The following is a 25,761-nucleotide window of genomic DNA, read 5'->3' as shown; positions in this document are numbered from 1 at the left end:
TGATTTGAACCCATTGTCATGTTGTTAGTATTTGCATTCGAGTGTTCATTTAGAGTCTCTCCTCTGTCATGTCCCCTCAACCGCTGTATTCAGGCAGTTGCTTTGCCTCGGTGTTTCTACTCCCACAGTTTATCCTCTGCTTATGAATGGTGTTTTTTTCTCCTAGATCCCTGCAAATTGTTCAGGGACATTACACCGCCACTAATGGAGAAGTCCATTACGTTCAATTATACCACAGTGTATTAGTCTCTGTGTACAATGTTCTCCTGGTTCTGCATCACTTCCTGGAGGTTGTTCCAGTCTCCATGGAACTTCTCCACTTTATTATTCCTTTGAGCACAATAGTATTCCATCACCAACATATACCACAGTTTGTTCAGCCATTCCCCAATTGAAGGGCATCCCCTCGTTTTCCAGTTCTTGGCCACCAGAAAGAGCGCAGCTATGAATATTTTTGTACAAGTCTTTTTGTCCAATATCTCTTTGGGATACAGACCCAGCAGTGCTATGGCTGGATCAAAGGGTAGATATTCTTTTGTTGCCCTTTGGGCATAGTTCCAAATTGCCCTCCAGAATGGTTGGATCAGTTCACAACTCCACCAGCAATGCATTAATATCCCTACTTTGCCACATCCCCTCCAGCATTTATTACTTTCCTTTGCTATCATGTAAGCCAATCTGCTTGGTGTGAGGTGATACCTCAGAGTTGTTTTGATTTGCATCTCTCTGATTATAAGAGATTTAGAACACTTCATGTGCTTATTAATAGTTTTGATTTCTTCATCTGAAAACTGCCTATCCATGTCCCTTGCCCATTTATCAATTGGAGAATGGCTTGATTTTTTGTACAGTTGATTTAGCTCTTTATAAATTTGAGTAATTAAACCTTTGTCAGAGGTTTCTATGAAGATTTTTTCCCAGTTTGTTGTTTCCCTTCTGATTTTAGTTACATTGGTTTTGTTTGTGCAAAAGCTTTTTAATTTGTTGTAGTCAAAATTATTTATTTTACATTTTGTGATTCTATGTCTTGCTTGGTTTTAAAGTCTTTCCCCTCCCAAAGGTCTGACATGTATACTATTCTGTGTTTTCCCAATTTTCTTATGGTTTCCTTCTTTATGTTTGTCACTCACCCATTTTGAATTTATCTTGGTGTAGGGTGTGAGGTGTTGATCTATTCCTAGTCTCTCCCACACTGTCTTCCAAGATAATTTTTTTTATATATTTTATTTGATCATTTCCAAGCATTATTCGTTAAAGACATAGATCATTTTCTTTTCCTCCCCCCCACCCCCCATAGCCGACGCGTAAGTCCACTGGGCATTAGATGTTTTCTTGATTTGAACCCATTGCTTTGTTGATAGTATTTGCATTAGAGTGTTCATTTAAAGTCTATCCTCTGTCATGTCCCCTCAACCTCTGTATTCAGGCAGTTGCTTTTTCTCGGTGTTTCCACTCCCATAGTTTATCCTTTGCTTATGAATGGTGTTTTTTTTCTCCTGGATCCCTGAAAGTTGTTCAGGGACATTACACCGCCCCTAATGGAGAAGTCCATTATGTTCGATGATACCACAGTGTGTTTGTCTCTGTGTACAATGTTCTCCTGGTTCTGCTCCTCTTGCTCTGCATCACTTCCTGGAGGTTGTTCCAGTCTCCATGGAACTTCTCCACTTTATTATTCCTTTGAGCACAATAGTATTCCATCACCAACATATACCACAGTTTGTTCAGCCATTCCCCAATTGATGGGCATCCCCTCGTTTTCCAGTTTTGGACCACCACAAAGAGCGCAGCTATGAATATTTTTGTACAAGTCTTTGTGTCCATTATCTCTTTGGGGTACAGACCCAGCAGTGCTATGGCTGGGTCAAAGGGTAGATATTCTTTTGTCGCCCTTTGGGCATAGTTCCAAATTGCCCTCCAGAATGGTTGGATCAGTTCACAACTCCACCAGCAATGAATTAATGTCCCTACTTTGCCACATCCCCTCCAGCATTCATTACTTTCCTTTGCTGTTATGTTAGCCAATCTGCTAGGTGTGAGGTGATACCTCAGAGTTGTTTTGATTTGCATCTCTCTGATTATAAGAGATGTAGAACACTTCTTCATGTGCTTGTTAATAGTTTTGATTTCTTTATCTGAGAACTGCCTATCCATTTCCCTTGCCCATTTATCAATTGGAGAATGGCTTGATTTTTTGTACAATTGATTTAGCTCATTATAAATATGAGTAATTAAACCTTTGTCAGAGGTTTCTATGAAGATTTTTTCCCAATTTGTTGTTTCCCTTCTGATTTTAGTTATATTGGTTTTGTTTGTACAAAAGCTTTTTAGTTTGATGTAGTCAAAATTATTTATTTTACATTTTGTGATTCTTTCTATATCTTGCTTGGTTTTAAAGCCTTTCCCCTCCCAAAGGTCTGACATGTATACTATTCTGTGTTTACCCAATTTACTTATGGTTTCCTTCTTTATGTTTAAGTCACTCACCCATTTTGAATTTATCTTGGTGTAGGGTGTGAGGTGTTGATCTATTCCTAGTCTCTCCCACACTGTCTTCCAATTTTCCCAGCAGTTTTTATCGAATAGTGGATTTTTGTCCCAAAAGCTGGGATCTTTGGGTTTATCGTATACTGTCTTGCTGAGGTCGTTTTCCCCCAGTCTATTCCACTGATCTTCCTTTCTGTTTCTTAGCCAGTACCAAATTGTTTTGATGACTGCTGCTTTGTAATATAGTTTGAGGTCTGGGACTGCAAGGCCCCCATCATATGTGTTTTTTTTCATTATTTCCCTGGATATCCTTGATCTTTTGTTCTTCCAAATGAACTTTGTTATGGTTTTTTCTAAATCAGTGAAGAAGTATTTTGGTAGTTCAATGGGTATGGCACTAAATAGATAAATAAGTTTGGGTAGGATGGTCATTTTTATTATATTGGCTCGTCCTATCCATGAGCAGTTAATGTTTTTCCAATTGTTCAAGTCTAGTTTTAGTTGTGTGGCGAGTGTTTTGTAGTTGTGTTCATATAGTTCCTGTGTTTGTCTTGGGAGATAGATTCCTAGGTATTTTATTTTGTCTAAGGTGATTTTGAATGGGATTTCTCTTTCTAGTTCTTGCTGCTGAGCTGTGTTGGAGATATATAGAAAAGCTGATGATTTATGTGGGTTTATTTTGTATCCTGCAACTTTGCTAAAGTTGTTGATTATTTCAATTAGCTTTTTGGTTGAATCTCTAGGATTCTTTAAGTAGACCATCATGTCATCCGCAAAGAGTGATAACTTGGTCTCCTCCTTGCCTATTCTGATGCCTTCAATTTCTTTATCTTCTCTAATTGCTACTGCTAGTGTTTCTAGTACAATGTCAAATAGTAGAGGTGATAATGGGCATCCTTGTTTCACTCCTGATCTTATTGGGAATGCATCTAGTTTATCCCCATTGCAGATGATATTAGCTGTTGGTTTTAGATATATACTGTTTATTATTTTTAGGAATGACCCTTCTATTCCTATGCTTTCTAGTGTTTTTAATAGGAATGGGTGTTGTATTTTATCAAAGGCTTTTTCTGCATCTATTGAGATAATCATGTGGTTCTTGCTAGTTTGCTTGTTGATGTGGTCAATTATGTGGATGGTTTTCCTAATGTTGAACCAGCCCTGCATCCCTGGTATGAATCCTACTTGATCATGGTGAATGATCCTTCTGATCACTTGCTGGAGTCTTTTTGCTAGTATCCTATTTAAGATTTTTGCATCTATATTCATTAGGGAGATTGGCCTATAGTTTTCTTTCTCTGTTTTTGACCTGCCTGGTTTTGGAATCAGTACCATGTTTGTGTCGTAAAAGGAGTTTGGTAGAACTCCCTCTTTGCTTATTATGTCAAATAGTTTGTATAGTATTGGGGTTAACTGTTCTCTGAATGTTTGATAGAATTCACAGGTGAATCCATCAGGCCCTGGGGATTTTTTTCTTAGGAAGTTCTTTGATGGCTTGATGGATTTCAATTTCTGATATGGGATTATTTAAGAATTCTATTTCCTCTTCTGTTAGTCTAGGCAGTTTGTATTTTTGTATATATTCATCCATTTCTCCTAAATTGGTGTATTTATTGCCATATAATTGGGCAAAGTAATTTCTAATGATTGCCTTAATTTCCTCCTCATTGGAGGTGCTGTCCCCCTTTTCATCTTTAATGCTGTGAATTTGCTTTTCTTCCTTCCTTTTTTTAATTAGATTGACCAGTACTTTGTCTATTTTGTTTATTTTTTCAAAGTACCAGCTTCTTGTCTTATTTATTAAATCAATAGTTCTATCACTTTCGATTTTATTAATTTCTCCCTTAATTTTTAGGATTTCTAATTTGGTTTTCTGCTGGGGGTTTTTAATTTGATCGCTTTCGAGTTTTTTCAATTGCATTTCCAATTGATTGATCTCTGCTCTCCCTTGTTTGTTAATATGAGCTTTCAGGGATATGAATTTGCCTCTGATTACCGCTTTGGCTGCATCCCAAAAGGTTTGAAAGGATGTTTCGCCATTGTCATTTTCCTTGATGAAATTATTAATTGTTTCTATGATTTCTTCTTTAGCTAAACGGTTTTGGAGTATCATATTGTTTAATTTCCAATTGGTTTTAGATTTGGTTTTCCATGTACCATTACTAATCATTATTTTTATTGCCTTGTGGTCTGAGAAGGCTGCATTCATTATTTCTGCTTTTCTGCATTTGTGTGCTATGTTTCTGTGACCTAATGTATGGTCAATTTTTGTGAATGTGCCATGTGGTGCTGAGAAGAAGGTGTATTCCTTTTTATCCCTATTTATTTTTCTCCATATGTCTATTAATTCTAATTTTTCTAAGATTTCATTCACTTCTTTTACCTCTTTCTCATTTATTTTTTGATTTGATTTATCTAAATTTGATAATGGTTGGTTTAAGTCTCCCACTAGTATGGTTTTATTGTCTATTTCTTCCTTCAATTCTCCTAGTTTCTCCATTAGAAATTTGGGTGCTATATTATTTAGTGCATACATGTTGATTAATGATATTTCCTCATTGTCTAGAGTCCCTTTTAACAAAATATAATTACCTTCCCTATCCCTTTTGATCAGGTCTATTTTTGCACTGGCTTTATCGGATATCATGATTACCACTCCTGCCTTCTTTCTATCAGTTGAGGCCCAGAAGGTCTTACTCCATCCTTTAATTCTGACCTTGTGGGTGTCAACCCGCCTCATGTGTGTTTCTTGAAGACAACATATGGTAGGGTTTTGGATTCTAATCCATTCAGCTATTCGTCTACGTTTTATGGGTGAGTTCATCCCATTCACGTTCAAAGTTATGATTGTCATTTGTGGACTCCCTGGCATTTTGATTGCCTTCCCTAATTCTAACCTTTTCTTCTTCTGCTCTACCTTTTAGTCCAGTGATTTACTTTGAATCAGTCCCCCTTGTCCCCTCCCTTGATGTTTCCCTTTTTAGTCCCTCCCTTTTTGTTCCCTCCCCCTCCCCCCTCTCTTTCCCTCCCTTTTTGTTCTCCCTCTCCCCCTCCCCCCCTTGGTTTTCCCTTCTCCTTACCCTTGTTGGGTAAGATATAATTCAAGATCCCAATGGATCTGGATGTTTTTCCCTCTCAGAGCTGATTTCCCTGAGATTGAGGTTTAAGTAACCCCCCCCCCTCTCTTCCTCTCCTTCTTTTAGGAGTTTTCTTCCCCTCCCCTTCCCCTGTGAATCTTTGTGTGAGAACCATTATTCTATTTGGTCTTTCTTTACCCCCTATTTATACATTACATTTTCCCCACATATTAGTATACATAGGTTGATATAAATGTAGTCCTTATAGAAGAGAGTTTGAGTAAAAGAAGATAACATTTTTCCCCTTTCCTTAATATTTACCTTTTCAGGTATTCCTTGCTCTTTGATTTTCGGTATCAAACTTTCCACAGAGCTCTGGTCTTTTCTTTGCAAAAAGTTGGAAGTCTTCTATTTTGTTGAATGCCCATACTTTCCCTTGGAAGTATATAGTCAGTTTTGCTGGGTAGCTGATTCTTGGTTGGAGACCCAGCTCTCTTGCCTTTCTGAAGATCATGTTCCATGCCTTACGATCATTCAGCGTAGAACTTGCAAGGTCTTGTGTGACCCTGATTGGCATTCCTTTATATCTGAATTGTCTTTTTCTGGCTTCCTGTAGGATTTTTTCTTTTGTTTGATAGCTTTGGAATTTGGCAATTACATTCCTGGGAGTTGTCTTTTGGGGGTTTAGTGTAGAAGGTGTTCTGTGAGCTCTGTCAGTGGCTGTATTGCCCCCTTGTTCTAGAATCTCTGGGCAATTTTCTTTGATTATATCTTGTATCACCATGTCCAGTTTGGTGTTTATTTCTGGCTTTTCTGGGAGTCCAATTATTCTTAAATTTTCTCTTCTCCCCCTGTTTTCCAGATCTATCACCTTGTCGGTGAGATATTTTATGTTCTCTTCTAATTTCTTGGTGTTTTGGCTTTGCTTTATTAGTTCTTGCTTTAAAGCCTGGTTTTCTTTTACAGTTTGGTCAAACTGGTTTTGTAGGTGCGTGAATTTCTTTTGCATCATTTCCCACTTTTCCTCCCAGAGGGCTTCCATCTTTTTGGTCCTTTCTGATTCAAATTCTTCATGTGTTTGTGGAGAGTTTCCATTTCCTTTGGAAGATTTTGGAGCATTTTCTTGTATATCTTCTTCTATCTGCTCTGTATTTTGTATTTTGGCTCCATAGAATGTGTCCAGAGTCGCCCCTTTCTTCTTATTTTTCTTGGTATTTTGGGGCTTCTGTGCTTCTGTGGAGTTTGTCATCTCTGAAGGTGGAGGATTGGCTTTTCTTGTCTTTGTCTGGTGATCAGAGGCTTTAGTCCTGGGCAGATGTTGGTTCTATGAGCGTTCCCTGGGTTAAACTGAATATGCCTCACTGGAACTGGAATGGAAGGGTCGGACCACGAGGCCACACTCTCCCCCTGGCTCGATTTCCGGAAGTTGCCTTCAGAATCCCTGGCCGTGAGGCTGTTTCGTAGGCCTGCGGGGGGGATGGGCTGCCGCTTCCCCAAACTCCGAGAGCACAGACTTTCACTGAGACTTGGATAGCAGGATCCAGCCCGTGAGGCTGTCTTGCCCGCCCTGAGGGTTGCTGTTGTTTTGACCAGCTCTCTGCAGCGGAGGCCCCAGGCAGTAACTTTCACCCGGACCGACCAGCTCTTTGCAGCAGAGGCCCCAGGCAGTAACTTTCACCCGGACTGGGACTTGGGTAGAAGACCCTGAGGGTTGTTGTTCCTCAGACCCTGCTCTCTGAGCCCAGCTCGGCTGCCGCTTCCGGGAGCCTTGGACTCTGCGCTCCTACCCCTGAGGTCCGAGGGATCTCGGGTTCTGGCTTTTAAGGGGAGCCGTACCTTTTGAACCGGGTCCAGGTCCAGGAGGAGGGTTCCCAGGGTCTGTGCTGTTGATCGTTTTGAATTTCGGCGCCTTAGGAGCTTCTAGTTTGAGATCGGTTGGGAAGGGTTTTCCGGAGATCTGAACTTCAGCTTTCTCTAAGCCGCCATCTTAACCGGAAGTTCGATAATAACAATTTTTAAGAGTTATCAGTATCCTCTTTTCTTGTAGGGATACATATCCTTTTGACTTATTAGGTCCCTTAAGAAAAGTTTGTTGATTGTTTTGTTTTGTTTTTGATTTTGTTTTTTTTATCTTTCTTAATTACCTTTTGATGATTCTAATCATGTTTTTGGCAAACATGAAGGACTTCATTTCCTTGAAACCCCAACCCATTATCTGCTTTCTCCTACCTTATCCCCTGCCCCCCATCAAATCAATACAATAGACTATTCTGTAAAAAAAAAAAAACATAGATCCTTTGATATTGAGATTTGTGATATTCTAAACCATGTCAAGAGCAATCAATTGTCATGTTGTGGTTTTTCTCCAATGAATATTTTTATACTTTTGCCAGCTGTCAATGGGACCTTACTGACGATGAGGAGGGTGGAAAGAAAATCTTATTAGGCACTGTGGAAACACACACTATCTTCAGACTCAGTTCTGCCACAGAAAAACTGGCTTCAAAACAGCTTAACCTTAACTCTAAAGTAGGGTTCATAAGTGAACTCCTTATCTTATAGGTTTGTTGAAGAAAGTACATCAAAAAGAGGGAGACATTAAGTAAATGTCAACAATTTTTATTTCTACAAATACAAATACTTTAATAATTCTGATTAACTCTTTGTGATTTCCAATTTTGAAGTTCTCTGTTTGGTTCCTTTTCAAAATTTTCACTTCATCAAAAACCTAAAAGTTGCAAAAGGGAAACAAATAGCTGAAAGAAGTTTGCATTTCATATGTTCCATACTACTTGTTATTGCTATATTTGTGAATCTGAAAGGCTGAGTTCTCTTTTCTTTGATGTAGTGCTCTTAGTTCTCTAGTGGTTCCAGAAATTTTAGACAGTGGACAAAACCAACCCATTAGAAACCTATTTTTTTATCTCTAAAGCTAAATCTTTGTGAAGTAAACAGAACCTAAATCTGCAGTCTATGACTTTTTTTTAACTCACTGACTGGTCTTTTCCATGGACTCTGAGCTCTATACTAAAAGAGATGAATACTTTTTCCTTCCACATTGGATACTTTCCTCAAAAAAGCAAAACAGTCTGCTTTCACATGAACAATCTGATTAAACACATCAGAGAAAAGTTAGATTTATTAACTAAACTTCATGTTTTATTATATAGCTTTCACCCAGATGCTTACCAGTTATGGACCCATAAACTTTAATCTATTCATCTCTACTAAAAGACAGATGAATTCATTCCATACAATGCTGAAGGCACCTAGCAAGGTTTAAAAAAAAAAAAGATCTCCAAATCTGCTGAACTCAAAGTTAACTACATTCCATTGACCATACTACAGCTGGGAGGTTCTTAGAAAATGGGCACGTTCTATCATGCAGGAGAAAGATGTCCTGGATATGCCATAGCTCTTAAGAGGTATACACCTATTTTAAGAAAACCTTGATAGAAATCTGCATGAAAACCAAACTGATAGAAAATGAATCACATTACATGCAATTGCTTTCCCAGAATTTCTCTAGTGTACCCTTAAAAAATGAAGGTGTCTTTACATATGGATTTTTGTGTCTATACACATGTGATTGTGTTTTAAGAAATCCTGAAAAAGGAATTAAGAGAAGAGCCTCTGACAGAATACATTTAAAGTATTCATTGCCATTATTATGGGAAAGTAAATCTGAGAAAATGAAGCTTCTTCCTAGGTTTTGGTTGGTGAGAAAATAGTATTCAACTTAAAGCCTTTATATGAATGCCACTAGTCAGGTTTGCTTAGAATGCAAACAGTTAACAGACTGGTATGTGTGAGAGTTGCGAACCTCAAAAGCATCTTACCCCTTATTCTCTAGCATTTTAAATTATCATTGGGTAAAATGACCACCGAGTTTTTTATAGGCTAAAAACCAATATGATACACTCAAAAGTACGTCAGCTGGAAATGTCACTAAGATGAGTAAATTGCATTGTATCTCTATTTGGAAAGAAGGAAAATCATTGTAAACGACTGACCTTTCTAAAATAGGCTTTGGCTCTACTGTTCAAAGCATGTCCTGTTTCCTCTTGGAATCAGTCCTCCGTTGAAGAGTGAACTACTGTTAGGAGGCTCAGTAGGAGGTGGCCCCAGAACGGGACTTGCAGTAAAACTGGCCCTTAAAGTTTCATTCCTCTGCCTTTCATTTCGGAGTTTGGCACTCACCTTCAGTAGTCTCCTGTTAGCTCTGGGAATATTTCAAAGCACAGAAATGATGAGCATTTTTCATAAATGGTGATATATTTTTTATCGATGCTATCATAATTGTGACTTTTCCTAGAGTAGGGTTTTAACGGAGAAAACAATTGATAGGTGACTCAGGGTTTTGCATGAGTTGAGTGACTTCCAGTGATGTCCTTTCCCAACAACAGGTATAAAGACATGGATGTAGGGCAAGGAAGATTGCCCCAGCTCTTCATCTTAATCAGAGTTTCTTTTGGCTATTCAAGACACTGGAGAGCCCTCCCTGTAAGATTCCCTTTTCATTCCTTCCTCTTGGCTTTTCGCCGTGGGGGGGAGGAGGGGGTCATGGACTTCCTGAGCCCGGCCGGGGTTCTGCAGTCCTGCTTGTCACCATTAGGAAAAGATTCTTTACAATGTGTCATGTATCATTTGGAACCTGTTCTAACATTTTCAGAAACACTTCCACCTTTCCCTATTGGTGTTTGGTGAAATGATACAGTAATTCTGATAATGTTATTCTCATTTTCAAATGATCTAACTTCATCCTACAAGAAGTAATCTGTAGCAGATAGAAAAGAGAAAGAATGTGGCATATAACTAAGGCCCATTGAAAAATCAATGTTTCACGGGATCACAGACTGAGTACTGAAAGGGATCTCAGAAATCCTCCAATCTAACATCCCCATTTTACTGATGAGGAAGCTGAGGCTCAAGGAAATTAAGAAACTTGGCCAGGCAAGACCTAGTACAGCCAGGTCTTCTGATTCTATAGCCAGGGTTCCTACTGATATACCACTTCCCTTATATCCAGTTAAGCTTTAAGAAACTATTTGCTCTGCCAGTATTTTATAAAAGAATTTTCTTTACAGGCACCCCTCCATTTCCCAATGGAGTCATAGATGGATCGATTATGAATTTGCTATTAAAGTTTTCCATTTTGAATTTAACAGTTGAGTGAGATGTAATCAATATTATGATTCTAAGATCATTAGCAGAAGCCAGCATAATCCTGATTGTAATTAGTAGATTGCATGATTGTTTAAGATTTCCGAATCTACATTTTAGTTACAGTTTAAAAACTGCTTTCAGGGCTTCTTCAGAAACAGCTTCCCCTTTTCAGGTGCAGAACAAGCACTTTCTAGTCACAAGAACAGGCTTTGTAATGCTGGCCTTTAAGGTTCATGTCCAGACATAGTTCACATACCTGAACCCTTCCCTTTTTGGGATAAGCCCCAAGTACCACCATCCTTCTCCCCACGGATCAAAGGATTCTCAGGTAAGGGTCAGATGCCTCTCACCAAAGAAGGGGTCCTGCCTGTGTGACTTCACCAATGGGCAAATATGGGTAGTTTCCTAGATGAACAAGCCAATGAGGCTTGTTATTGGGTGACTCTGACCTCTGAAGGCACGATGGATCTTGTGACCATCTTGTGAGCTTGAATGGAAAAACCAGAATCTTATTCTAAGGGTACATAAGACAGTCCCTTCCAGTGCTCTGGGCCTCCTGTAACCCTGAGGGGGTCTGGGCTTTGTTGGAGGACTTGGCCCTCTTCCAAAAAACCTACAGAATTACCTGGCTTGGAGAATTTGACTTTCTTTATCTAAAAATGATGATGCTGAAGAAAAGTTTGACCACACAATCTGCTAAGTTGTAGTACCATGTTTGTGGAGTCTGTCTTTGGACGTACCTATCTAATTCCTTGGATAATGATTCATTGGCTTTTAGTTCCTTAAAATAGAGTTGTGTGTTTCTCTCCAGCTGTTCCTCAGCATCCTGATAGGAGCTTCTTAATGTGGACAGTTCAGCTTCCATATATTTCATTCGCCACTCCATTTCATTTACTCTTGGAGCTTGGTGATTTTCTCTTAATTGTTCTGTGTTGTTTTGGAATGCTGCTTGTGTCTAAACCAAATGCAAAACAAAGAACGAAATTAGCAAAACAATGCCCGAGTCCATCCCCCAAATTCCAAAGTCTTTCTGACCATCTTGTCTTAGGTTTCACTTAATTTAACCAGTGATTCAGAGAGCAATTCTGCATGTCCAAAATAAGATTCTAGCTTTGAAAGGTTTCATTATCAAGGTCAGCTGAATCAAACTTGAACTTGAAAATTAGCAACTCCCCCATTTCTATTGGATGCTGGTTCAGCATTTCTTATGCGAATGCTCCTATTAGATCATTATGAAAACAATAGGTATAATTCTTTACAAACCTGAACTCCAGGAACTTCTAAAATTTTAGTAGTTAAAACATTTGTAGAATTAAAAAACACTCAGCCTGCCTTGACATTTTTTCTAACGATGCCAATTATTTTTATAAACGACACCGACAGTGTAGATGGTTATTTTTGCCCATGATTTCAAAGGTTATTTCCCCTCTGAGAGTGATAGCAAAGTTATGGAGAGCTGTGGGAAAAAGTCTGGGGACAAAACAATTTTTTTTCAAATACCGTGGATTTAGAACAGGGGAAAAAATCTTAAACCCTCATTTATATAGAAATATTTTAAAAGGATAATAGTGATGAAGTAACCTGCAAAAATAGTTTGATTGTTCTCAGTTTTCCTATAATCTCTTGTGTTGCTTGTTCATCCACCTCAGATTTGTATTGTTCCACTTGTCTGTGCTCTAGCATAGTCATTTCAAAACGATGCTTCAGATTAGCTATTTCTTCTTCCAATTGGCTCTTTTCCTTTTCCAGTTTGCCATTTTTCTCTTCCAGACTTTCCTTAGAAAGTAACTCTTGTCGAAGACCTTGAATTGTCCATTCCAATTGGATACATTTTGAAGATGCTGCTTCCACTTGCTGTGCAAGTTCCTCCTTCTGTAGGGGAAAATAGCAACTTGGGAATTCCACAAGTAAAATAAAGATCTTTCAACTCATGCTTGTCTCAAACCCTTAAAACTGGGTTTTCATTCAGCTTTAATGAAATATGCCATTGTCCTCTCATAGCTAGGAAAAGTGTTTTCTAAAGTGAATAATTAGGTAAATTGACGAGTTCAAAACAAAGTTAAGACCAAACAAAGATCTGGAATGGCATGGCTAGCTCCTCTAATCGATATAGTCCACATCTAGTACGTGATCCCAACACTGTCTAATCTCCTCTAACTTTTTAATGTGTCATAGACTCCTTTTCATCCCTTCTTCTTTTAGAGTGAGCAGATGCCAATCAAAGTCAAAGGAGATGGATGCCATCCAACTGTTGTGAAGTTATGCAAGGTCTAAATCAATAAGAGATCTTTAAAAAAAAAAAGCTCCCTTCTGTCTTAGCATCTATCGATATAGTTAAGTATTGTTTCCAAGGCAGAAAAGCAGGACGGGCCACAGAGCCATCTAGCTGCCCCAACAAGAGATCCTCAAAGGAATTGGCAAAGAAATGAGATCCCTTTGTACCATTCTACTGGAGCATGGATTCCATATGTAAATAGATTTGTCTGAGACAGGGCATCTATTTATGGCCAGCTGTTTCACTAGGGAAGGAGAGAAAGTACAGTCTTTTTCACAAAGTTCTGGTGCCCGACCCAAGGAATATACCACTTTTAGGAAGAAATGACTGAATTCAGAAGGTCTATCTTCCTCCTCCCTGAGGGCTTCTAAGAAATCAACCAAGAAGTTGTGCAGGATTTCCACCTGTTTTCTTTAGCCTGTGGGGGTTAGATGACTGACTGAAGAGAGGGAGGAATAAAAAGTGTGGAATCAGCGAGTTCCCAAGGAGAAAACTCATCAAATGTCAAGGTGTTAAGCTTTCTTTGCTGCCAGACAGCAGACCCCAACCAGGATAATGCATGACCCTGAGAGGAGTAGATTCTAGGCAGCCTCTTGTCATCACTGAAGAAAATTCAACAGTCCCACTAGTACTAGTAGAAGCAGTTAGCATTTACATAGCACTGAAAGGTCTGCAAAGTGCTTTCTCTATTCTCTCATTTGAACAGGCATGTTTTCACAACCTGTTTAGCACTTCCCCTAATTTGGAGCAGGGGGTAAGGTGTTGAAGTGGGGAAGTATCACAATAGAATCAAATGCCCGAATCCTTTGTAAAAAAAGAAAGAAGGCAATAGCTTCAGATGTAGCAGTCCACTTATTATTCCAGCAGAGAGAATACTTTTGCTTCCCTCAAATAGAAAACAATGTACAGGGTGTCCTGGAGCAGAATGGTTTTCAGCCTTCTGGGTGGAATGAAACCCAAACCTTATTAGAGAATTAGAGTCCTTCCCTCTCTTAAACCAGCTCAAGTTCTCTAGTTACAGAGAATGTTCCTCACTTTTTCATGTTCTGCTTTATGAGTTCTTGGTCATTTAAAAAATCTCTTCAAGGGTTTCTGATTTTTACATTTTTTCTGCTACTAGTCATGGGGGGGCTACTTCTTCCTGTGTAGGGTCAAAAGAGGAATTTTGGAGAGAGCTCAGAGGCTCTAAGAGGCCCTGAAAAATAAAGGGCTTTCCAGGAATTGGTCCCTTGAAGCAACCCATTTCACTTTGGGATCATTCTAATGATTAGAAAGTTTTTCTTGCCATCGACCCTAAATTTCAGTCTGTGCAACAACTTCCATTCACAGAAGGAAAACAAAACTAATATTTCTGCCACCAAACTTTCCAATTCCTGAGAAACTCTGTGAACACAATCTATTTAGGTATATCCCAATTGATGTTCTAGAATTTATAATATAGAAATATATGGAATACTCTGTATCATATACATGTAATAGGTTCAGTATATATGTATAATATGCCTTCTATAATATAATATCAGCATTCTATAATTCTCCAAAGCAAATAGAGGGAAAATGTCTAATTTACACATCTAGATAGAAAGTCACTAGATCTCAGTATGTGGAGGCAGATAGAAAATCCCCAAACTTGTCTATGGAGTCCCTGAGAGCAGTAAGAACTGAGTGACTAGGTTTTACGTTGAATGTGTTGGCTCAGTGGATAAAGTAGCAGGCCTGGAGATGGCAAGTCCTGGCTTCAAATCTTCCCTCAGACACTTCCTAGCTGTGTGACCTAAGCCCATTTGCCTAGCCCTTTCAGTCTTCTGCCTTGGACTTGACACTTAGTATTGATTCTAAGACAGAAGGTAAAAAAAGAACCAGACTGGATGGGTTTGGGGAAAACCCCAACTGTTGCCTTCCTGGCATGTGGCTCCAATGACCTGCTGACATCTCTAACCGACTCAAAAGGAATATGAAGATGAGGCACCTTTTACACTTGACAGGAAGAAATATTACCTGGTTTCTTAACGTATTCATTTGTGCATCTTCCACTTGAGAACATGCCTGTTTCAGGGCTTCCTGGGAAGCCAGATCTCCTTTGTCATCTTCTTCTAATTTCTTTTTTCTTGGTCTGTAAGAATAAACAGAACACTGAAGTCAAGCTCAGTTAAAACGCTGCCCTGCCGCGGTAAGAAGACATGATTTGGGAGCCCTTCACTTCAGTTATTCTCTACTTGGGGGGAGAAAAGGAAGCTAAAAAGAGTTCTGAAGGTCTTACAATTCCAATCTGACAGTATGATGTTACAGCAGTCTCACTAAGGAGCTCGGGGCTCCTTGCAAACAGATCTATTCTGGGGGCAGCTGGGTGGCTCAGTGGATGGAGAGTCAGGCTTAGAAGGGGGGAGGTTTTAAATAGTCATATTGGGAGGCAGGTCTTTTTCCTTAAGGCGGCTTCCTCGTCCAATATTCCCCAAAGGACCTCTGGCTTCACCTTTCCATTTCAGAAAGAGCCCTAGCTTCCCAGGATGGGATCCTAATGCATATGCTGTGCCAGTGGATTCGAAAAGGTTTCCTGTTTGTGCCTTTGTGATTTCTTGTCATGATTGAGTTCTATCAGTGAGCTGGGGAAGAATTCAAATCCCCCCAATCGCCAACAACCTCATTTGTTACTCCTGTTCAGTGGATAGAAAGGGAGGCGGTCCCTAAGTTGGATCTCCAGTTACTTTGTGACTTGACCGCTTGCGAGGGGCAGGGGAGGGGAGGGACTGCGCCCCCTCCCCCCCATCCCCAGTCCTCGGGGTCCAATAGGCAGCTCAGTATCATCCAACCTAAGCCGGACCACTTGGAGACTCTTCTTCGCCATTGCAGTGGCAGGCTCGGCCTCGGATCAGCGGGGCGGATCCGTGGAGCTGGCCGCCTCTTGCCATACTCCGGGCAAATGCTGACCAAGTAGGAAGTGCCGACCCACAGAGGCTGGGATCCACTAGAGAAAGGGGACAGCCCGAGGGCTTCCGGCTCTCATCCAGTCACAAGAGAAGCCCTTTGTGGGCGGCCCCATTCACAAGCATTTGTTCCATGGAAGCCTGATGGGGAAGGTCCTTCGTTCTCTGCCCCACCGAGGACACCAGGCTCCCCAAGGAGCTGTCCCTGGGAGAGGACGAGAGCAGAGGGCGCAGCGGAAGGCCACCGGCACAGGGCCGAGACGGCCAAGTCCAGGGCACGCTTGGCAGGAAAGAGCAGAGCGCAGCTTCACTGGAGCCGAGGTGGTGGAAGCGGGACTAATAGGATGGGTGTGGAAAGGCAGGCAGGCAGGGGGCTGCCATAGGGTGCGGGGCCTGGAATGCCACGTCAAGGAATCCTGGCGCGTCTAGCTCCAATGCCTATCCTTCCTGGAATCATCCTCAGGCCGCAAAGTCACAAGAGACCTTCCCTACTCCCGTCTCTGATCCGGTTTTCTCCGCACTTGCCCCATTCTTGTCCGCCCCAAAGGGATTTGGGTCCCTGCACTTGCTTTTCTTCCAGAGGGTTTCACCTTCTGGGCAGGAAGTGCCCCTCTTCACCTCCGCAGCTTCCTTTACGGGCAGCAGCGCGGGCTTTCAGAGACAGCCAATGGCTAGGAGCTGCTTTCTGGCGGAACACAGGAGTGCAGAGTACAGGAAAGCCATTGGGCTCAGAACAGGGGACCTGGACAAAGCAGCGCTGCAGCAGAAGGGGACCGACATCTACCTTCCTCAGCTGTAGGGCAGAAGGCTGCTTTTTCAGCCCGAATTTACTGAGGAAAATGGAAACGACCCAATTCCTTCTTCACTGACAATGGCACCTACTGCACTTTTCTAAGTATTCCTGTGCGAAAGGAATTTGTTCTTAGGGCTGCACAAAATCAAACTCAATCACTGTTTAAGTGAGGTTCCTTTGAACCGCTTTGGGGAAAAGTCTTCTTCCTTACCTCCCGATGTCTTGCTCTACTTCTTCATTTCTCTTCCTTTGGTCGTCTAGACTTGCCACCAAAGATTGCTTCAACTCAACGAGCGTCTTTCCTTTCCCCCGTTCAGGATCAAGCTTTGAAAAGGACAATAATACAGGAAATGACTTGGTATTTTAGCCATGGAAGCTTTCCGTTGACTCCAGATCCAATTGTAAATATCAGCTTAGTAAGAATGTCTCATCATTTCAAGCCCAGGATGGAGATTCGAAAAATGAGTCGATTTGACTTAAAATGATGGAGCTTTCTTCTGATTTTACAATGAACACGTTTTTGTAAATTCACATGAATGGAAGTTCTCATTTTGTTTCAATATGGCTATTGCTATAACAGAGTCTTCATGAACTGAAAAAAAAAAAGGATTTAAATGAATAGGTAAGCATGGAACGGAATGTGCCAACCTATCTTGGAGAAACACTGGCCTTTTCTCTGCTCCTATGGCCAGTTCCCATTCCCCTTGCACACTTGGCCCATACTCCAAGCATTTCTGTGTTGACATGTGTATATACACTTTCTTATGGTAGGCTATAAAACTGTTCTCCAAATCTCTTTGCATTTGCAACCTGCAGAAATTAACATTTCCCATTTTCCTTCAGTGGCATGTTTGCTCTAGATTATAAACCAGGTAAGTGGCTTGTCCTCCCTTTCAACTTCCCATCAAGTTTTCAGCCTCTCCTCCCATCTCTTGTTGACTTTTGCATCTTAAAAGGAAATAAAGAATGCTCCTCCTGCTGAATTCTGCTGCCCCTTCTAGATTCACTCCTGTTTCTACTCCTTGCTTCCAAATGTCTCCAATGAATGAGTATCCCATAGCTACCATTTCCTTATCTCTTATTCCCGTTTCTTTCACCTATTTATTGTTAACTGTTGGCTTCTTGATTTATTCACTTGGAACCTCTGGTTTAATTGGCACAGTGAACTCTGAGAAAAAAATTCCATCGATGCAAAAAAGCACCCCATCCTGGAGTTTAGAATCTGGAACCCTAAGAGTTTTACAGTCAAGTTAAGAGGCTTATCCAGGAACAGAAGCCTATGCAAATCAGGCTTGGGATTTGAACTCTTCTTTTTCTCACTCTGAGGCTGGTTATCTATCCATATAACAATGGTGTTTCTCTTTAGTTCCTTGCCATCTGGATTACTTCTCTAAACTCCCTGAAACTGCATTCTTAAAAGGCAGAACAGTCTATCCTCAGATCCACAGATCTTCTATTTTGGACCTTGACTTCTCCCCCAAATCCAAGATTGTTTCTCTTATTTGATTTGTTGTTAATTATCTCTTCTTTCTCTGTAAAATCTCAACTCATTCTATTTTTCCCAACCTTGACTGTGCTTTTGCTCATCCTATTTTCCTGCTCTCTTGTTCTCCAATCCTCTCACCATTGATCCCTTCCCAAGCCTCAAAGGCTGCTCAAAGTTCTCCTGTTCTCTAAAGCTTCTCTTGGTATCTCCCAACAGTGATCTCTTCCTTTACCCTATTCTTTGGTATTTTTGTCTGTGGCACATGATAAGCATGCCATTGTGGTTAGTGTCTCATTTTTGGGTCCCTGCCCACTTGATGACTGCAGTATCTACTGCTGATATACTGGATAGGGACAGAGTGGACACTCATAAAATGTGTTTTTAGGGTACAATTGAGAGAGATGACTTGATTAGAAAGTAATTTGCAATTTGCACATTTACAAAAAAATACACCATATAGAGCAAAAAGGGACCCTAGGGAAAATTAGTACAGCACCACCATTTCACCCATGAGGAAACAGAGGCCTGAAGATAGGAGATCATTTGTCAAAAGTGATTTGGACCACAAAGGAGAGAGCCAGGACAGCACTTCTTGAATCTGTCTCTCTTGTTCTTGTAATGCTGGGTTATAATATTATCATGAAGTTTGTGTTTTTAGGACTAAAAAGAAGATTTTCCACAATAGCAAAGGCACACACCTTTGGTAATTTTGAGTAATTTACTAGCTATCCCCAACCATGAATTTGTCAAATTGTGTAGTCATTTCTCTACCTTTTCATTTCAAATTACATGTCAGTAGATGATGTTAGGTTTCAGGCTTTTGGGGGTGTTCATTTGTTTTTTAATAGTTCAAGGCATGAAAAAATCTCTAAGAAAATATGTTTCATGAAGATGGAAAATCAACTCCAGTGCAGAAGTGTCTGTGTATGTATGTGTATGTAAGCCAAAGAAGCCTGAAAATAGTAACTCTTGAATCATCAGCAAATGATTTCACTTTCCAGGTTTCCTATGAAGACTTGAATGGAAAAGAAAGGATAGAAACCAAAGCGAAAAAATGAGACTTGTCTCCTGTAAACAAGGGACAAACAGGAGGCCATTTTGCAATCTGGTCCAATGAGACCTCTTCTTGTGGCTATTGAGATTTGCCCATGTAAGCACCTTCATTATTTTAATTTTATATAGTATGCTAATTCAGAGATATGCCCAATCAAGAAACCTGATTTAGTCATCATTTGGAACCATTTCGGTGAGAAGTCCAAATCATGACAACTACTTTCAGGTCAACATTTCAACAAAACCTTTAGAAGAAGAAGACTGAAGCATATCCATGATCACCACTGGAATTTCCCCCAATCATTATATGAGGTTAACACTCTTTTTTTACAAGACCAATGTAACTTTTTCATTTGAGATTATGAATTTTATATGGAAAAAAGCTTAACTTCTATGACAGAATGATTGCCATCATCACTGAATATAGCCGGATGTCAACTGAGATGCCAATGATTTTTAACAATTCAAAATTCTGACTGTGTTCTACTGCTTAAACAAAGGAAATCTGTCTTTAAAATGAGGAAAAGGAAACGTCAGAGCTGACTTACCCATTTAGGATCCAACAGGTTTTCCTCCATCTCTTCCATTTTGCCCAGAAGTTCTTTGGCTGTAGCTTCTAATCTGCCATTTTCCATTTCCAGCCTAGAAGAAGGAAATGTATTATCAACAATTCCACACTCTGAAGGACTTTTTCTGTTGAATGTCGTGGAAGAAGTTCTGACTAGGATTCAAGGTCTTACTTGCCAGGTTTTCTGGATGAATAGGAGGACAGAAGGGCACATTGTGGTTCTATTTTGCCAGAATAAAAACAACCTGCCCAGGAGGTAGGTAAACTGGAGCAGTTTGTGGGAAGTCAATGCAGAGCAATTTAGGAGAGAAGGAGTGAAAGTCATTGAGCCAGAAAAGGCTCAGGGAACAGGGCGCCCTGCCTCTGGGATCTGTTAGTGGAGCTAGGGCTTCCCAGAGATGGAGGGCAGGAGGGACAGCAGGCAGTCTGGGCCAATGAGAAAAGGGACAAAGTCCATGGAACGGGGGATACCAGAACCAGGACCAGAGCCAGCAGAGCTGTTGGGAAGTGACCCGGTCTGTGAAGAGATATACACGTATCTTCTGCCTGCTGTACTTCAAGGCATGTAAATCTGTTGAAATACATATGATCAACCTGCAAGATTGCTATCTAAAATGAGGGTGACTTGGGGTGGGGGGGTAGACACTGTATCCCTACATAAATGTGGACCTTCACGTCTTCTAGATTCATCTGCCATCACTGAGAGATGCCATGACTTGCCAAGGGTCGTGCAGCCATTGTCAGAAGCAGGATTTGAACCCAGGTCTTCCCAACTCCAAAATCACTCTCCCTATGAAACCATTTTACCTCCCCTGATTGTTTCCAGAGATTATGAAGCACAATGAGAACTGTGTTGGCAGGGGCAGAACGTTTTTTGTTTTACAGAAAGTCTGTCTTTTGATAAGTCTTCAGACATACCTTCTTAATCTGTAATCACGCACTATACTCATGACATTACATAATTCCTGAAAAAAAACTGTTGAGACCCACAATTGTCGGAAATTCCTGAGAGGGCCTTGTGGGGGAGGGGACGGTTTAGTGACATAGGATGTTTGCATTGGAAGAGGCAACTTGGGATGGGGAAAAGCCTTCTGCCCGGAAGCACTATTTCCCTGCAGCCCAATTCACCATCCTGGTCATTGGCAGGACTCCCAGATGGATCCCCATCTGGCCACCATCCGGATGTACAGTTCTCTGTGAGGACAGAGACCTTGTCCTTTGGGTTGTCCTTAGCCCCCAGGGAAGTGCTTAGGAAGCATTTTCTTCATTCCAGCCCTGCTGCTTTCCACGCTCTCCCAATGAATGGGAACGTTTGAGGTGAACTCCTGAGCTAAGTTCTCTTCAGAATGCTTTCTAGCCAACTGCAATCCTCGTTAGTTTGATTGACTCCACAACTAGTCGGAGCACTGACTTGTCAAAACGCTCATTGAACTCTTACTTTTGTTCACCATCTTCTAAATCATTAGTCCAGGGCTCTGCCTTCGGATGCCGTCCTTCAGATTCCCGCAGCTAGAAACAGTGCAAACAAAATGCCTTCAGGTTTGTCATTCCGTAGAGGAGAAACCACTAGGAACAAACCCTGTCCTCAGCCACTTCCCAGCTAGTCGGGGAAACCACACTGACTCAGACATTCTAGCCTCAGAATACCATGAGGCAATACCAATGCGACATTCCCTATTCATCAGCTGAAAAGTTCTCTAGTCATTCCGAGGGTTATGACATCAGGAGGAACCGTCCAGGGAAGCCTCAGGGCCAAGAAGCATCCTTTTAGAACTGAAAAGCATCTTAGAGGTGAGGGAAGCTTCTGAGGAGAGGACAGCTGCATTAGACAGGGTTGGGATAGGGAGCACAGATGGAGAAGGAAAGGCTGGAGGAATTACCTTATTGAGGGTAGGAAGATGAAAACAACATGATGAATTAGCTTGAATAAATTAGAGGAAAACCCCAAGATTACTTATCCATCTAATCGTTTTCATTCTCACCCCCCAATCGAGAGTCTTTCAAATTGAGCTTCTCCTTATAGCTTTAGGAATGAAGCCATTGGCTCTATTCCATCAACCAACAAGTGTTTATTAAATTGACCTATGCAAAGTGAATACAAATTTTCATTTCTTTAGTGAGTATTTTGGATAAAGGCAAACAAATACCTTCTACTTCACAGGGTTGTTTTAGAGATGAAATGAGATCGTGTAAGTAAAGGGCTTTTTAGCCATAGAGTGTGATAACCACCTGATCTAGTTAGTATTGTGACTTGGGAAAACACCTCATTCCTTGTGGGTGGATAGAGAAACAAACTTGTGAACCACCTGAACAGTGGCCATACCTATCTGCATTTAGGAGTACAACTAGTGGACAGGCTGTTAGTCTAGTTCTGACTCCGTTTAGATAAAAGGAAGAATGTTCGGGAAACATGTCAATACCGGTAAAAAGCCAATATGACACTGTTAACCTCATTAATCAAGGACAAATTAATTCCTGAACTTTTGCCTACATACCTTACTCTTGATTTCCTCTGTTTCCTTCTGTAGTTGTTGCTTCTTATCTTCTAAATCATGTATATAACAAAAAATAACCTCTAGGAACGCTTCCAACGTGGATTGCCTTTTCAGGGCATCAGCAAGTTGTTGTTGAAGCTCCTTTATTGTGCCCTGACAAAAATATGTCCATGTCATTTCTAGTATTGATTTCATCAATATTAACTCAGATAAAACACCAAATGATATGATGTGAAGGCCTACCTCTCTTTCTTTTTGCTCCTTCTCATATGTGCACCCTTGCTCTCTTGAGTGATTACAGTCATCGATTAACTCTTTATTCCTCTCTTCGACCAAAAGAACTTGCTTTTCTCTATCAGCATGAACTTTAGCGAAGGGATCACTAAAGTTTACCTGGACGTCCTTTACTACCTTTTTTTTAATGATGACTCTTTTGGGGGCATTTTCTAGCTGCTGTTGAAGCACCATATTTTCACTGTGGATTTCAGGTAATTTTCCTTGATAGCATTCTTCTTTGGCAGTATATTCCTGCTGTTTTTCATTTTGTATGTTATTGATGCGTTTGAGTTCCTTTATATGAAACTGTGCCTGGTGTAGGGATCTCTCTGTGCTTTCTAAAATCAATACCTTCTCTCTATAGGAATAGTGCAAATGGATTAGCTGGTTTTGTAAGCTATTGACTTCACTGTTAGCTTCCTCAAGTTGTTGTGCAAGAAAATCATTGCGATCTCTTTCCCTAGACAAGTCATAATTCAGTTGATCCTTTATGCGAAGCCATTCATCTCGTTCTTGCTGAAAGGCGTATCCAAGGTCTTGTTTTGATGTCTGACATTGTTTCGGATCAGGAATAGCAGAACACAAGTGGCATGATTGCTTGTCTTTCCCTACTCTGGCTCTTTTTTGCTTTTCTTTCTTCCACTTAGATGTCAGCTTTCTATTCTTAATCATCAGAAAATTAAGCTGTTTGTTGGCCTCGGATAGTTTTGTTCTTAAAGTCTCCTCACTCAGTTTTAATTTCTTTTGAAGCTCATCAGTCTTTTCTTTTGAAACTTCATTTTCTTTGATATGTCTACTTTCTTTCTCCCTCTTTTCAATTTTTCCTGTGTCTCCTGCCAGTAGGAACACGCCAATTTCATCCAGAAGGAGATTGTTTTTTTGCAGCACAGGTTTTTCTTTTTCATGATAATCAGGAATCTACAAACAATAAACAGGAAAAAGAAGTTGTTGCTCATAATAAAACCAGATGTTCTGATTTGGCCCTAGTCAGCAAAAATAAACTCCAAGGTAGCAAGAAGCATAGTGTATTCAAAGAAGAAGTAAATCGAGAGAGTTTCACCTATTCCACATTTCTGTCTCCCCAGAGAACAGGGCTTAAAAGTGCTCCATCAATCAGAAGGTAAGTCCTGAAGGTATTCAATCTTCGAAACACATGGGCATTTCACTCAATAATAGAGAGGACATTTGACAAACGCTACATTTGTCGGCCTTTGAGCCCATGTTACTTTCTTTTCTCTATCCATTCTCTCTTACACTGCCTTTTCCTGGTATTGGGATGAAATGAATCATACTGAACACAGACATACTCCCTTTAAAGTTTGCCAAGTGCTTTCGATGCATTATCTCCTTTATGTCTCACAACACTCTTATCAAGGAAGTATTGATGGATGTTATCTCCATTTTACTATATGAAATGATCTGCCCATTGTCACACAACTAGTCAAGTGTTAGAAGCAGCACTGAACTCGATCTCTTCAGATTCCAAATCGAACCCTCTTTTACTGTTACGAATTTCCCAGAATGTACTGAGGATATAAAGTTGTCCTTCTTGTACACTGATTGTTCTGTCACATTTATCTTAGCTGCAGATCAATGAAGTAATAACTCTCTTAAAATTTCTTAGCCTACATCTTGAGAATAATGTGTTTGCTGATAGACTGATTACACTCCCATCCAACTAGAACTAGTCCAGGAGCATTTGGTCCCATCCAGGACCAGTGGAAACAAGTATTTGAAGAAATGCAGAGGACTCATTCTGTGAGCCACCCCCCCCCCCCAACAAATCCAAGAGGAGGGTCATAATAGTCATCAGCAGCTGAGATCAATGAAGTACTCCTGTCCCCAGACATCAAAAGATTTCCTGAGGGCCAACACCTCAAATAAATTACCTTAAGCTACTGTTGAAGCAAAAAGGAAGAAAATAAAAAACCCTAAATCTGGTACCTGATGAATTTCTCTTTTTTTATGTTGAGCAATGGTCAAGGTAAATAACGAATAATGGATCCTTGTAATGCATAGAGCCTTACTTACTTTTATTCCTTCTTTTTCAAGAAACATGGACTAGACCAAAACTGTTAACATGGATTTTGAAACCCTTTTCAAAAGTCCCTGCCCCTGAAAAGGGCAAACAGAGGAATCAACTTAATAAAAGAAGAAAAGTGGTATGTGTTCAAGTTGTCACCTCCTCCCTAGATGCATTCCTTTCTCCTCTTAGGGCTAAGAGAAACTGATGAGCTGCCCCTTACCTATGTCTAGAAAGTTTAGAGGTACTACACTACAGAATCACGGATTTTCTTCAATAGGAGGAGCAGAGTATGGTCAGGTCTCTGGAGGCATCATTCAATTCAAATGAGAGAAGCGCTAGAATGCACAAAATACCTGTGTTGATTTTGGCAACCATAGGTGTCTACTGCAATCATATGGATATGGTGGAGGATGTCAGATAAGTCCAATAATGAAGAACAAAATCATGTTTTTTAAAACTATGTAGGAAAATTTGGAAACAAGCAACGTGACTACCTCACACATCTGATTCACTTCAAGAGCAGTTGCTTCTATTTCATTCTGCTTCCTAAGATGGTTACTCAGAAGTCCATCTTGCAAAGCTCTGTCATTCTGACCAAGAGTTTCATACCGCTCTTCATCAATCTGGAGAAAACAATTGCATGAAAATCTTAAACGCATTTTTCCTTGAGAAAGTAAGCCAATCTCTCTCTATATATAAAATTAGTTTTATCTATGGGTGATCTGGAAAAAAACCCCATGAAACAAACAAAAATACTCTGAGAAGTTAATAAAGACATTTCATCTTTAGGTGGAGTCGAGTCTGAAAAAAAAGGAGTCTCAGCAATTATTCAGGCTAAATCATATCAATTTCAATATATCTCCCACTTAACAAACATTACCAAGCATCAGTTTGAAAACTTTGCCATTGAAGAAGCTACCTTGTCTTACGGTAGCTCACTCTACTTATTAAAATTCTATTTGTTAGCAATTTTTTTCTGACAACCCTAAAAATGTGAATTTTTGCAACTTGTAGACATTGATCTTGGATCTGTCCTTTGGGGTAAGGAAGAGCAACCATGAGTTTTCTTCTACATGACCCATCTTCAAAAACTAGAAGGTAGTTATGTCCCCTTTGAGACTTTTTCTCTCAAGGA

General features: G+C 40.3%; 2 protein-coding genes across 3 annotated transcripts in view; both read right to left on the bottom strand.

The window, feature by feature from the left end:
* LOC100032444 (titin homolog) overlaps positions 1-25,761 on the bottom strand; it is a 281,885-nt gene that overhangs the window by 176,633 nt on the left and 79,491 nt on the right. The window lies entirely within an intron of this gene.
* LOC130454280 (ankyrin repeat domain-containing protein 26-like) lies at positions 8,163-24,297 on the bottom strand. Its single transcript, XM_056797348.1, has 10 exons — positions 22,568-24,297; positions 22,325-22,477; positions 21,268-21,338; positions 19,810-19,903; positions 16,934-17,046; positions 15,004-15,118; positions 12,312-12,602; positions 11,471-11,685; positions 9,578-9,786; positions 8,163-8,292 (listed from the first exon to the last, which is right to left on the bottom strand). Exons 1-9 carry the CDS (start codon positions 23,270-23,272, stop codon positions 9,600-9,602), a joined length of 1,944 nt encoding a protein of 647 aa, XP_056653326.1. The 5' UTR covers positions 23,273-24,297; the 3' UTR covers positions 8,163-8,292; positions 9,578-9,599.

The sequence above is a fragment of the Monodelphis domestica genome, chromosome 5 (genome assembly GCF_027887165.1).
Source record: "Monodelphis domestica isolate mMonDom1 chromosome 5, mMonDom1.pri, whole genome shotgun sequence".
In the NCBI taxonomy this organism is placed as follows: Eukaryota; Metazoa; Chordata; class Mammalia; order Didelphimorphia; family Didelphidae; genus Monodelphis; species Monodelphis domestica.
This window is presented reverse-complemented; position numbering and strand designations above follow the sequence as displayed.